Raw genomic sequence first — 13,702 nt, 5'->3', positions numbered from 1 at the left:
TATTGCATACTCATTTAAAACATTCATAATCAAGATAACTTATTCATGAACTTTTCCCAAGCAAATCACTAGAATAAATATTGTATTATTATTATCACAATCTTTTTCATATGTTGTTTTTTTTAATTAACTAATAAAAATAAAGCAATGAGTGTTTTAATTAAATAAAATTTATTAAAAGAGTTAAACACTTTGAAAACCTTTTAAACCATTTTAATTTTTATTTTTAATTATATTAAATAAGATTAATTTTCATAAATTCCATAAGACATAACTCTATATTTTCACTATAAAGGAAGGACAAATCCTCCATTATTATCACAACTCAATCCACTATTTTTTTTAGATTGAAAGCACTAACAAGTAAGTTTTATGATTCCAAGCATTTTATAGTTTTTGTTTGATTTAATATTGAATGTTCATAATTTATTCTTCATGGTCATGATACTTTTATAATAAAAATATATATTTTGGTTATAAGAAATAAAATATGATTATGGATATCCAAGATGAATACTTTGATTTTCTAAATATTATGTCAAAACTAGTTATTTTGCAAGAACAAATATAAATATTATCAAGATGTTATTATCCGTTGATCATCATAAACTTTTAAACATTTTTATTTTAAATAAGATAATTTATAAAAACTTCTTTTATTTAAAATATTTCACAATAGATATAACATACTTCATATCTTTAAATTTAAAATTGAGTAAATTAATTATTGTTTATTTTATTTCAACATAACCTAATATTTATAATTTCGTTAAAAGAATTCATGCAAAACATTAAAGTTAATTAGTAAATTAATTAATTAAGTTACTTGAAAAAAAATGTTTAATAATAAATTATTATTAATATTGTTATTTAATCTTATATTAATAATTTATAATTATTTATCCACAATTCATTCTTCAACTAATAAACATCAAATGATTTTTATAAACTTTTTTCGTTTTTATTAAACTCATTAAACATCCCCAAGTCTCCATTTGCCATAAGTTAATGAAATAGATATTAAAATAATGCATAATTCCTAAATATAATATTATTTAACTTTTATAATCCCGATAGTTAGTCTTTAAATTTTGTATTTCCTTTTTAATTATAGTTTGTGAGGTTCGATCATTTCAATTTCCTTAAGCACGCTTTCTATTATTATTTCAAGTTGTCTTCAATCTCAAAGGTGAGTTTCTCACACCCCTTTTTACTCTTTTACTACTTTTGGGGGTAACATATATATCCTATCCAAATTACAATTTCGTTTATTCGTTATTTACAAACTACAATTCGCTACATGGACTTGTGTGTTTACTTGTTACTTGCTAAAAATTACTTGCACATGGATTACTTCAATATAGTATGATCATATGCCTTCCTTTGCGCTCAAGACATTTGTTGTTATGAGTGGAAAATGGCCTCATTATCCGAGTACGTTGGTGCACAACCCCAACTAGAAAGGACCTTACTTGCGCTTATCTGAGTACGCTGGTGCACAATCCTAGTTGGAAAGGACCTTACTTGCTCATTTACACTTTTTCATAGAATTGTATGATTTTTATGTACTTATATCAAAAACTTGTGTGAACTCACCAACTATTCATTTAGTTGACTTTATTTTATATATGTGCTACAGGTACCTTATATAGTGGATGTTGCCGTGACGAAGACATTAGTACTTAGAATATTCAACATAAATGGACAAATTGCCTAAATGTGTATTTCTTTGTATTTCTTTTACTTCTAAACTTGTGTACCTGTTGTTTGAATCAATTAATGGTAATATTGTCACTTAATAATGTCACATGTGTTTTGAGCAATCTGTACGTCATACTCGGGCGTATTTCGCTTTAGCCGGGGTGTTACACGGATCTAGATTTATACTCCAATGGTTAAATTTTTAATTAGTCAATCGGTCAAATTTCATAAGTCTAAAATTAAAACCAATTATAGTAAAATAAATTAAACCTGATGGGAAGCCTAAATTTGTGTATGAAATAAAAAAAATAATATAGGTTCAATTGAATGAAAATACAAAAAATAAAACCTGATAATTTAAGTGACCGGTGGTAACGTTGATGGATTGTGAACACAGTCATAGGTAGGCCGATATGCTGTAGATTAAACGTCCGGCTGGTGAACAGCTTCATCGATGGTTGGCGGTGAATTGACCGGATAAATGAATTGAAGGTTGGGATTGGTGGAAGATGATGGAGACGTGAAAGAGGAGATAACTGATTTGGGTTTAGGTTAAATCACATGTTATAATGAATAATGAATACATAATAATAGAAATAATATAAGTAATAGAAATTCATAATTAATAGTTATAATTATTAATCATTAAAGAGAATTGATTGTAGATTATTTTAATTTAATTTTGATTTATTTTATTCACATAAAAATTAGAGAAGTGGTAGATATAGATGAAAAGTTTAGGAAAACACTAATAGAAATAGGCCAAGGTGACTTAAAGTCTATTGGTTTAATAGTATAGTTAGATTAGATAGTTTACATAAAAACAAAAACAATTAAATATCTTAATACTATAATAATAACAACATAATTTTAAAATTCATTTTAAACCGTCTATAAATATGCTGTTATTTATTAAAATATATTCACATTTAACCGATGTAGTGATTAAATTAACTTGAACCAATTAATATAAATATCTTTTTAATGGCAAATTATTCACTTTTTAATTCTATTCGTAAATTATTATTAATTTATTATATATATATATATATATATATATATATATATAAGAGCTGAAACCCTCATCACTTGAAAAGATAAAACATTATCCAACACATTGTTACCGTTAAACTAATGACCCTTTGATTTTAAGTTCACTCAAGAATCATGTATTGACGTATACTGTACATTTTAAAACAAAAACTGACGGATGAGCTTTTTAATACAATCATCTTTTTGTAACATCTACAAGATTCCGCATTAAATTTTGAAATGTGTAAATATTTTAATATAAAATATTAATTCGTAACGCTCGTCCGTTTCATCTGTAATAAGTACATTCTTAGCTGTAACTATTATATAAAATAAAGAAGAATATTTTTTGTATATTTTTGTGTTTACAATAAGATTAAACTCTATATTATATATTTATATATAAAATTTGTTATTTTAGGTATTAAAAATACAAAATCAAGAGAATTAGATAACCAATTTGTCTAATTTACACAATACTTGTTTTAGTGCTAAACAAATATAGAAATTACTATTTAAAAAAAATCAACATTCCCACTTTGATAGGGGGTGATAAAAAGGTTAGAATGCAGTATTGGAGGTCAATAATTCAATCCTTATAAAGTGTAATATATAGTCGTCAAAAAAAACTATTTAAAAAATTCTATTGTGGTTAATACATGTTTGACGCGTTATCTAATAAGCTGACATATAAGCAAATGTTTGTTACAAATTTTATTCATGGCTAGAGTATTTATTATTATTATTATTATTATTATTATTATTTTGTTTTCTTCTGCCACCATCACCTTATAAATGAACTTTACTTTGCCATTCTTTAACCCACATTCCTTCCTTAGACCACCTCTACTATATAGCATCTAAAATGGATGAAAAGGGTGGATTGCAGGCAGGGTTATTTAGGCAAAATTTAAGGTGGGCTATGTCTAACAATTCCGGAAATGGCGACCAAAATGTGGCACCTGTGGCCATTAGTGGTGGTGCGAAGAGAAAGCATGGCGGTGTTTTGATAAAGACTGAGATAAAGACTGAGAACGATCAGCATAGTGATGGTGAAGATGAGAAGCGGATAAGAGATCCGCAACCAAGTGAACATGCTAAACATTTGTTGACAGAAAAAAAGAGGAGAAAAAAGATGAGTAATATGTTTCAAGAACTTCATGACTTGCTCCCTAAACAAACCCCTAAGGTAAAAATTATTTACATCATATTTTGCATGCTATATATTATTCTACTTATGTAACTGATTAACATGGTTTTAATTGTTGGACGTTTTTCCGAACCAAGGCAATCTTTTCCTAAAGCGATGCAATGCATCGATTCAAGTTTACGTACTTAACCTACTAGAAATAATAATTACAACTTTAATCCTAACTTTTCTAGCTGGACACTAACTTGATCAGGATTAATTCTAACCTACAAAAAAGCGCTTTTAATGGATAAAAGAATGAGAAACAGTTTATATATGGGGAGCTTATAAGTATAAGTTATAACAACACTTTTTACTTCTCTAAAAATAGTTAACTTCTTTATTTTCTCTGGCTTTTTTTCAGAGTAATGTTACAACTAGCCTGCTCAACCTTTTTGATATCCTAAGAACTTTTTAAATCAGAGATTTGTTTTGATAGTATCTAATTAACACTTTAAATTTGATGACAAAATTTTTATATACGAATTTTAAAATGCACTCAATCACACATTATAGGTTACAAGTGAGATACAATTAAAATAAGACTCTTCAAATAAAGTGTAACGAATTCTTTGTTCACATCGCCAAAACCAAAAAAATTAAACGAAGTTAAGAGTAAAAATTGGAGGCCTTAAAGATGGACACCAGTTTATTATTATTATTATTATTATTATTATAGTTTGTCAGGGGTGTCAGTTATGTCGGGTTGATTGGTTATTGATTGCAGGTTGGCTGGTTGACGGGTTGAAATGTGCAACCTGAACCTGACCCATATTATTATTCGTGGCATAAATTCGGGTCAGGCCAAACACGACCCATTTAACCCATATATCAACAAAATAAAATTTAAAAACACATTTGATATAATTTAGAGTCGGTAGAGTAAATGAGTAATATGAATTTCAACTTTTGTGAATTATAGAAATCTTGAAAATAATTTGGAAATTGCAAGGGTGTGTTCTAGTAAAACGGAAAATGGAAAAAACAAAAATAAAATTTTTACAATAAAAGTTATTTTTTTTTAAATACTTAAACGGGTTAACGGGTCAACCTGTTTTTATATGATCAACCCAAACCCGACATTTTAACGGGTCAACCCGAACCCGACTCGTTTTTAAACGGGTTGTGTAGTCCACCTAAAACATGTTTATTTGTTCGCGTTGGGTTCGGATCGTGTCAACAATTGCGGCCCCCACATTTTGTTACTATATAATAATTGCTATTTGTATCTCAGGCAAAGTTGCTCACAATAGTGGATGATGCAATAACCTATATCAAAAACTTGCAGCAGACCCTCCAGAATCTCGAGACTTACAAGCAAGAGATGCTCAATCATCCATCACCAAACACCAGTGTCAATTCATTCATCGCTCCTCCACAGAACCAAACTGCTGTATCTTTTTTCCCCAATGCGGGCTCATCAAGCAACCACTCGGACAACATACGTTGTCCTAACTTTGGCCCCTTTGCGTTCCCTTTGCGTCCAAACTCAACTTTCCAAACATGGGCTTCCACTAACGTGGTCTTAAATGTGTGCGGTCATGACGCATTTCTAAACATTTGTTGCCCCAAGAAACATGAACTGCTTACTGCTATTTACCTTGTGTTTGAGAAGTACAAACTAGACGTCGTTTCATCACAAATTTCTGCGGATCAGTCTACAAGCATACTCATGATTCATGCTCGCGTAAGTAAATTTTCATTTATTAATTTGCATATAGTTGAAGAAAATTAATAAATTTTTGTTGGTGCTACTTTGATTAGGTGAATGCTCCTGATGTCCTTGCGGCTTTTTCTTGTGAAGAGGTATACAAGTTAGCTGCAGCAGAGATATTGCTTTTGGTTAACTCAATGTCCTCGTAGATCTCATCAGAGGTTTTTGCGAGTGAATTAGAAAGAAAATATTGGGTGGTTCATCCAATTATGTCTTGTCTTGTTTTGTTTTGTTTTGTTTTTTATTGTACCGGGAGTATTTGTTTTTTTGTTTTATGTTCTGTGACAGCCTAAACTCTTGATGGTTGCATTAATTAGTATGTTCCGTTTATCTTTTATATTGAATAATAAAAAAATATCATTTTTATGATAAATAAATCTGTTTTTGGGTTTATAGAAGTTGAAATAGAAGTATGATCTTACGCTGTAAACGAGTCAAGTCGAGCCGAGCCGAGCCGAGCCGAGTCCATGTGGGTTCGAGCTTGAGCTTGAAATTAAACAAGACAACTCCACTCAGCTCGAGCTCAAAGTTAAACAATCCTAAGAGCGAGCCGAGCCGAGCAAAGCTTCGGCTTGGTTACAAAAATGAGCCGGCTCGACTCGGGGAATTTGAAATCAAGTTTTTTTAACTAGCTTTGTTCGAGCTTTTATCAAGAAGGCTAAAAGCGGCATGCATTTTAAACAACCCCTTATATTCATGAAAATTATTTGAACACAATCTCAAATAAACAATAAACAAAACAAATGAGCCAATAGTTTAAAACAATAGTAAATTCAAATATGAATAAACATTTTATTATATGAAGCAATCAAGTTTAAATTAATACAACCCAACTTCTCATATCAGAAAATGATCAACCACACTGTATTAATAATTCAAACAATATATGGAAAAAAAACATAACCTACATATAACTAAGGGAAAGTTCTGGACCAAATCCAAAATAAGAGAGAGAAATTGAAAATAGTTTAAAGTAGGTTTCATTTTGAAAATAGTCCTCCCAAATCTATCTCCCACGTGAGATAGGGATTCGTGACGTGAGATTTGGGTATCCTATCACAAACTGACACGTGTCCTTTCACAGATAAAGTTTCATTGAAATTTGACTTGGCCGATAGTTTTCAAGTGAAAATAGTTTTCTGAAAAACCATAGGTTTGGAATGAAAGTTGTCCGTCACGTGAGGTTTCAAAGTCATCGTTATCCACGTTTTTTGAAATTCATCTCCTCGGACGCATTCCAAATGAATTTCGTCTACTACGTGAAATTTCAAAAAAGATGGAAAAAAACAATATTTTTTCAGTAAACTTAGTTTTGTTAGATGATTTTCAAAAAAATTTTAAAAAACGATAATTTCCCAACGAATTTAATCCCCTTAGATGATTTTTATAAAATTTTTAAAAATATGGCAAGTGTTAAGAATGTAGTGGTTGGTGGTGGATGATGGCGGTGCGTGGTGGTGGTGGATGATGGCGGTGGGTGGTGGTGGTTGATGATGGCGGTGGGTGGTGGTGATGGTGGTGGATGATGGCGGTGGGCAGTAGTGGTGGTGGGCGGTGATGGTGATGGTGGTGGATGATGGCGGTGGGCAGTGGTGGTTGATGATGGCGGTGAGTGGTGGTGATGGTGGATGATGGCAGTGGTGGTTGATGATGGCGGTGGGCGGTGGGTGGTGGTGGTTATGATGACGGTGGGTGGTGGTGGTTATGATGTCGGTGGGTGGTGAATGATGGCGGTGGGTGGATAAATTTACTTTTTCTAATATATATTCTTTTTATGTAAAAACAAATAAGTTTCATCAAAAAACCATCGAATTAGAATACTTTGTAAGAAAATTTATCTTTTTTTACAACATGTCTTTTTAGGAAAAAACAGACTAAATTCATTTGGAATGCGTCCGAGGAGATGCATTTCAAAAAAACGCGAAAATCATCTTTTTCGAAACTTCACGTGACGGACAACTTTCATTCCAAGCCTATGGTTTTTCAGAAAACTATTTTCACTTGAAAACTATCGGCCAAGTCAAATTTCAATGAAACTTTATCTGTGAAAGGACATATGTCAGTTTGTGATAGGATACCCAAATCTCACGTCACGAAACCCAATCTCACGTGGCAGAAAGATTTGGGAGGACTATTTTCAGAATGGAACCTACTTTGAACTATTTTCAATCATCTCTCTTATTTTGGACTATATCCAAAATTTTCCCTATAACTAAGATTAATAACAATAATTGACTATGACTTTGACTAGGAATCTTAACTAGATAATACAGATTTAAAATATACAATTAATGTCTCTAATACTCAACTTGCTCATTTTACATCTACGAATAACAAATCAACACCAAAACCTAAATTGAAGTATATAACTGATGAATATGTGTATACTGTAGTATTTTACATCTACAAATAACAAATCAACACCAATTTTTTGATTCTCTTTTTCTTTAATGTTCTACATTGTAATTTTTCTCAACAAAAGACAATACCATTGACCCGTGTCTATAGAAACGGGTAAAAATTAGCAGATATTTTATTTTCATATGATTACACTCACAAATTAATAATCAATAACTTGAAGATATAAATTCGTTTCATTTGACATAAAAAGATCATTCTTACCATACATTGACTGCAGTTGGTAAATCCGTCTTTTATGATCAAAGCAACGTCTTTTCGGACCCTACAAATATACCAAAATATGACTTATTAATGCTGCAAAGTGATTGAGGATATTTAGCTATATATGTTATCATATAAAGCTCCATACCTTGAAATACTTAACACTTTGCTGCTATATTAAACTCATATAGTAGTGAATTGCACAACTGCATCAACTGATCTCCCAAGTACTTGATAACCTGTAGATCAGCAGAAGGCAGCATGCTGCTCTCAAGTAAGATTTAGAACATTGATATGAATTGGATATACATCCAGATTTAAATGGAGCAGTTTTCACAAATAATAGAATAGGGTAATGTAAGAAACGGTTCTCATAAAACAAATTCGTTCTCACCGATAAAATGAACCATGACACCCGTATTTTGTAACCCTTTTTTTTACTAGTTACTTTTATATTTACCGTACGTTCGTCCCAAATATATTAAGACTATCGACTGTCACAACCCTACTTTTTATTAAAAAACTAATTATTTTCTCTTCCACTCACATACACAACCAGTGGCGTATCCAGGAAATTTTCTCACAGGGGTCGGAAATTTTTTGTATATGTACACAATTAACCATTGCTATATAAAATATTTTTTGGTCCGGTTCGACCATCGGGTCGGGTCGAATTGCGTCGGTCATATATATAGAAAAAATGATAATCAAACAAAGCATTATATAACAAAAAAAAGTACGAGAAACTTTATAATAAATGCATAATTATTGAATAATATATCTAGCTTTGTTATATACGGGCTTTCATTTTCTAAAATCTAACCAAAACATTATCTAGTTTGGCATTTATAAGCAGGTTGTTTTTTAATGAAAGAAATAAAATCATCGTTTAACCTCTCATCACCTATATGATAACGCAAATTGGACTTCACGTACTACATCGCTGAAAAGCAAATTTCAACGCATACGGTTGCAATGAGTAATAATGATATGAGAGATAACTTCAATTAACGAATAAACAATACACCAATGCAAATAAAGTAAGCGATTAAAATAATGTATCGCTGAAACATTTTTTTAGATTAAAACACTTAATCCATTAAATTTACCTGACCTATTACTTCCGCTGTCATACCCCTTTTTTTTAATTAGCTTAAATGTAGATTAAGTTAGGAGTTTGAGATTTGTGCTTAAAAACTGAGCATTTAAGCTTAAACTTGTATTTAAATTGTATCCTGCTAAACTCAAATTTAGTTGGTATATTATTTATATACATTTATATAATTAAAGTTGTAAATATGTAAAAAAAAAGTATTAGGACCGGTCTCAAATTTCATAAGGTTGTTCTCGAAATCCCAACATGGTAGTTGTGCCGTCCTCGAAATCACACAGGGGTCGGGGTCAAAATTATACAGGAGTCGATCGGGATTTTAACACATATATACTAGTAAAAAAAATTTTCACAGGGGACGGGGGAACCCCCACCTCAAAGGGTGGCTACGCCACTGTACACAACCCAACCCAATCCAATATTTCACTCACTATTATAACAGTGAAGCCTTTATCTGTTCGATTACTAGCTTATTACGTTACGGATCTAGTCTACTGATATGAATACATTTTAGTTTAGGTTGGATTACGTTAACTGTGTGTTATAGTGTGTGTGTTGAGAGGAGATTTGGGTATAGTAACGAGAGGAATTGTGAATAAATGAGAACTGTTATAAAATACTATAATTTACAGGGTATATAGATGATGACCTCATTCGTTAGACAAGCCCTAACGAATGAGTTCTCATTCATCATTATACGTTAAGTTCATTCGTTAACATAAAAATGACTTCATATGTTATCCTCATTCGTTAACATATCCACTAACGAATGAGGACAAAAGACACGCGGAAACATTCGTTATTAGCTACTCTAATGAATGTGTCAATACATTTAACGAATGTGTCTTATAATAATTACCAAAACAACCCTATACAATTATCTATTTCCAAATTACATTAAACAAAGGTCAAGACGTAAAACGATGTATCAATAATATCCCAACCTAAACTAATACCTTATTAAGTAAACATGATTTATAATTATTGTTTATTATATAAAAAATATTAAAAATAATAAAAAATTTTTTTTGAAACTAATTAGTTATATTTAATATAAAGCAAATGTAAATAAATAAATTCATGATAAAATAAAAAAGCATTAAAATGCATTACAAAATGAACTTGTTGTGAAGCAAAAAAGAATTTCTAATTTTAAGTAATAAAATAATCTAATATAATGAAAATAATAATAATAATATAAATAATACACAATAAATAGTTTAAAGAATAGGAAAAAATACATTATATATTAAAATAATCAACAACCATTTGCAAACATATTCGTTGAAATGAAATGGTTGTGAAGCAAAAATGAATTTCTAATTTTTTTAATTAATAATGTTTAATATTTGTCTTTTTTATAACGTTGCAACCGGTTGGGAAAATCATTAGTGGATAGCCTAACGATATGATTGTATTGAAAAATTTGAGTAATCAAGTGACTTCTAGAACCCTCTTTAACATGATTAGGGTGGTGATACCGTACGTCTGATATGTTTAATGTATCTATGTTTTCTAAACGTATGAGATGATTTAAAGATAAATAAGAAAAGAGTGAGTTTATAAGTTATTGCATATGTCGAGAACCTTTCATGTCATTTATGGAATAGATATATGTCTTTTATGACAGTCTTCGAAAATTTAAATACGTCTGTTGTAGAACCTTTAATGTCCTTTATGACTAGATATATGTCTTTCATGGATGAGATGTCCTTTACCTGGGCCGTTTTCGAGAATTTAAATACCTCATCCGTGTTGCTATGTTCTTCACGTTAGTAATGAAAATCATGAATAATATGATAAACATATAACTAAAATATACTTGTTACAACAGAGAGAATAGCCACAGTTGATGAGATTGATCCACACGACATGATTGTCAGCTTGGTCGAGTTTCCCTTTAGGATGTATGTTAATGATGTGGATTATGGTTCTTGAGAAAACCCAATATTTGGAGAGAGAGATATATGAAATTTGTGTGTGTGTTTGGGGTTATGTTATGATGTTAATTATTCTCTTCATATATTTATATACACTCAAGGGGAAACTCTTGATTAACATGTAACGGTAATATGGTCCATCAACAATTACCTAGCTAATATAATAATAAGGTATAATTTAATTATTTTTTGATCTATTATTATATAAATGATAATGATGGCTATATATAATATACAAATACATATATTTATTCTTATATTCCCATACTTGGCCGAATAATAATTTATTATGAGCAATATATTAGTCTGTAAATTTTAACACTCATTTTAATTTTAAAATCAAATCGAAGAAGAGAACTACAGTCATTGAATTAAACATTAACTCAAAACTCCATTAATCATACTGCAATCAATGTTTAAATCCTAAGTAGTTATTATCAAAATTTTAGAGTAAGCCCTCAAGAACATTTGATTTGTATTGTAATTTTTCTATATGACATTATGCATGCAGAATATATTAAAAGACATACAAAATCCAAACTAGTGAGGAAAATCTATTAGTTAATCATTCATAGTATGATATGCAGATTTACATGGTCATCAATAAAACCGTCATGATTATAAGTGCTTTAATAAATGAATAATCAATTTCATATCAAAATTTATTTATACATGGGTAATAGACCTTTACTTATAGGATCCCTAAGCATATCATGAATGTATTCCCTGAATATGAATCCAAGAATACTGATAACTTGGCAGAATTTCGAGCAACTGCTAAACCTAGAGTTCCGCTTAAAGAAGCAGGGGCTGCAGTAGCCGCCAAATCTTCTACTGGTACATAGACAACTGTATGGACCGATGGACTTACGAGCCTTTGTTAGTGCATTGTTTTGGTCGTCTCGGTCTTTGTATTTGTTGTTATTTATATTATTAATGTAAAAGGGCGTTTTGGTCTCTATACCAGTCCATTCGTTATGTAATATGTGTTCATTCGTTAAGGATGTTTAACGAATTAACTCATAAGTTATATTATATGGCCATTCATTAAGGATGTTTAACGAATGAGCCTAATCGTTATTAGTTTGTACCATTCGTTATGGAATGTTAATGAATGAGGTATTGCGAATGAGGTCATTCGCTATACTGTTAAGTTATTATAGGGATTGAAGACGAATGAGTACCATTCGTTATGGCATGTATAACGAATGGACTTTATCTTCTATATATAGATGTACCCTGTATGATAATTTATCAAGTGTGTTTATTATTATTATTCCTGTGAGTCGTTACTCTGCGGAATTCACCTCTCTCTCTCTCACACACACACACACACACTTCGTTCACTTAATCGTTTAATCACCTATAACATATCTTGAACTAGATCCTTATAATTACACTATGAATTGAATTGATTCGTATCATCTCAATCAGGCTCTCTCCCTATAATAACTTAATAGTTAAGCGAATGACCTCATTCGCTATACCTCATTAATTAACATTCCAAAATGAATGGTACAATACTAATAACGATTAGGCTCATTCGTTAAACATCCTTAACGAATGGCCATATAGTATAACGTATGAGTTCATTCGTTAAACATCCTTAACGAATGAACACATATTGCATAACGAATGGATTGGTATAAATATCAAAATGCCCTTTTACATTAATAATATATATAACAATAAATAAAAAGACCGAGGCGACCAAAACAATAGACTAACAAACTCCCCATCGTCTCGTGCTCTTTGTCTTTGATCAGCTGAATCTTTTAGTCTTCCAATCCGCGTAGCTATGAACTTCGAACGCGTTGCAAATACGCACAAAACGTTGGAATTGCATAGCTCGTTCAAAGTCTTTAATATCAGCAAATTAAATCACATTCTTGAACAACGCATCGTTGTCGGACTCTGACAAATTACCAAGCCATATTGGATCGATCACCCGTATAAAATCATTCGTCAATCCCGTACCAAGTACTATAACGGCTTCACCAGTACGGTTGTCGTAATACCACTTGTTGAATGTCTTGTAAAGACTATGTGGAAACGTTTTTACATGAACTCTTTTCAATGTATGCGGTGGCTTCACCTTCAACACCAACTTCCTCCAACCTGTTTTTGGATCGATCTCGTCTATATACTTTCTCGTTGGAACCTGTGGGTTAAAAAGTTTAAAACCATGATTAACCTCAAACAACAGTATTGATGGAACATGTAAGGCCCCGACCTCGGTGCCCTTCTTTTCATGTCAGATTTACTCATAAACACAGTTCTACAAATCATAGTTAATTAAAAACTTTTGCGGAATATAACCATCATTTCAAAACATTCAAATATTGTCTTTAAAACATAACATAAAACATCATTTCTTCTATCTTCAGATGCCA

General features: G+C 30.9%; 1 protein-coding gene across 1 annotated transcript; it reads left to right on the top strand.

Annotated features, from left to right (window-relative positions):
• The first annotated feature begins 3,598 nt into the window (after positions 1-3,598).
• Positions 3,599-12,154, top strand: LOC143631540 (uncharacterized). The gene is made up of 4 exons (XM_077100282.1): positions 3,599-3,922; positions 5,157-5,609; positions 5,687-5,781; positions 12,007-12,154. Exons 1-4 carry the CDS (start codon positions 3,599-3,601, stop codon positions 12,152-12,154), a joined length of 1,020 nt encoding a protein of 339 aa, XP_076956397.1.
• The last annotated feature ends 1,548 nt before the right edge of the window (positions 12,155-13,702 follow it).

The sequence above is a fragment of the Bidens hawaiensis genome, unplaced genomic scaffold (genome assembly GCF_021521415.1).
Source record: "Bidens hawaiensis isolate Kalapana, Puna unplaced genomic scaffold, B.hawaiensis_p1.1 tig00006086_1, whole genome shotgun sequence".
NCBI lineage: Eukaryota > Viridiplantae > Streptophyta > Magnoliopsida > Asterales > Asteraceae > Bidens > Bidens hawaiensis.
This window is presented reverse-complemented; position numbering and strand designations above follow the sequence as displayed.

Coding starts and splice junctions, on each gene's coding strand:
- LOC143631540 (XM_077100282.1), top strand. CDS start 3,599: ATGGATGAAAAGGGTGGATTGCAGGCAGGGTTATTTAGGCAAAATTTA. Junction 3,923..5,156: donor TCCCTAAACAAACCCCTAAG/GTAAAAATTATT, acceptor TTTGTATCTCAG/GCAAAGTTGCTCACAATAGT. Junction 5,782..12,006: donor TTGGTTAACTCAATGTCCTC/GTAGATCTCATC, acceptor CTTTACTTATAG/GATCCCTAAGCATATCATGA.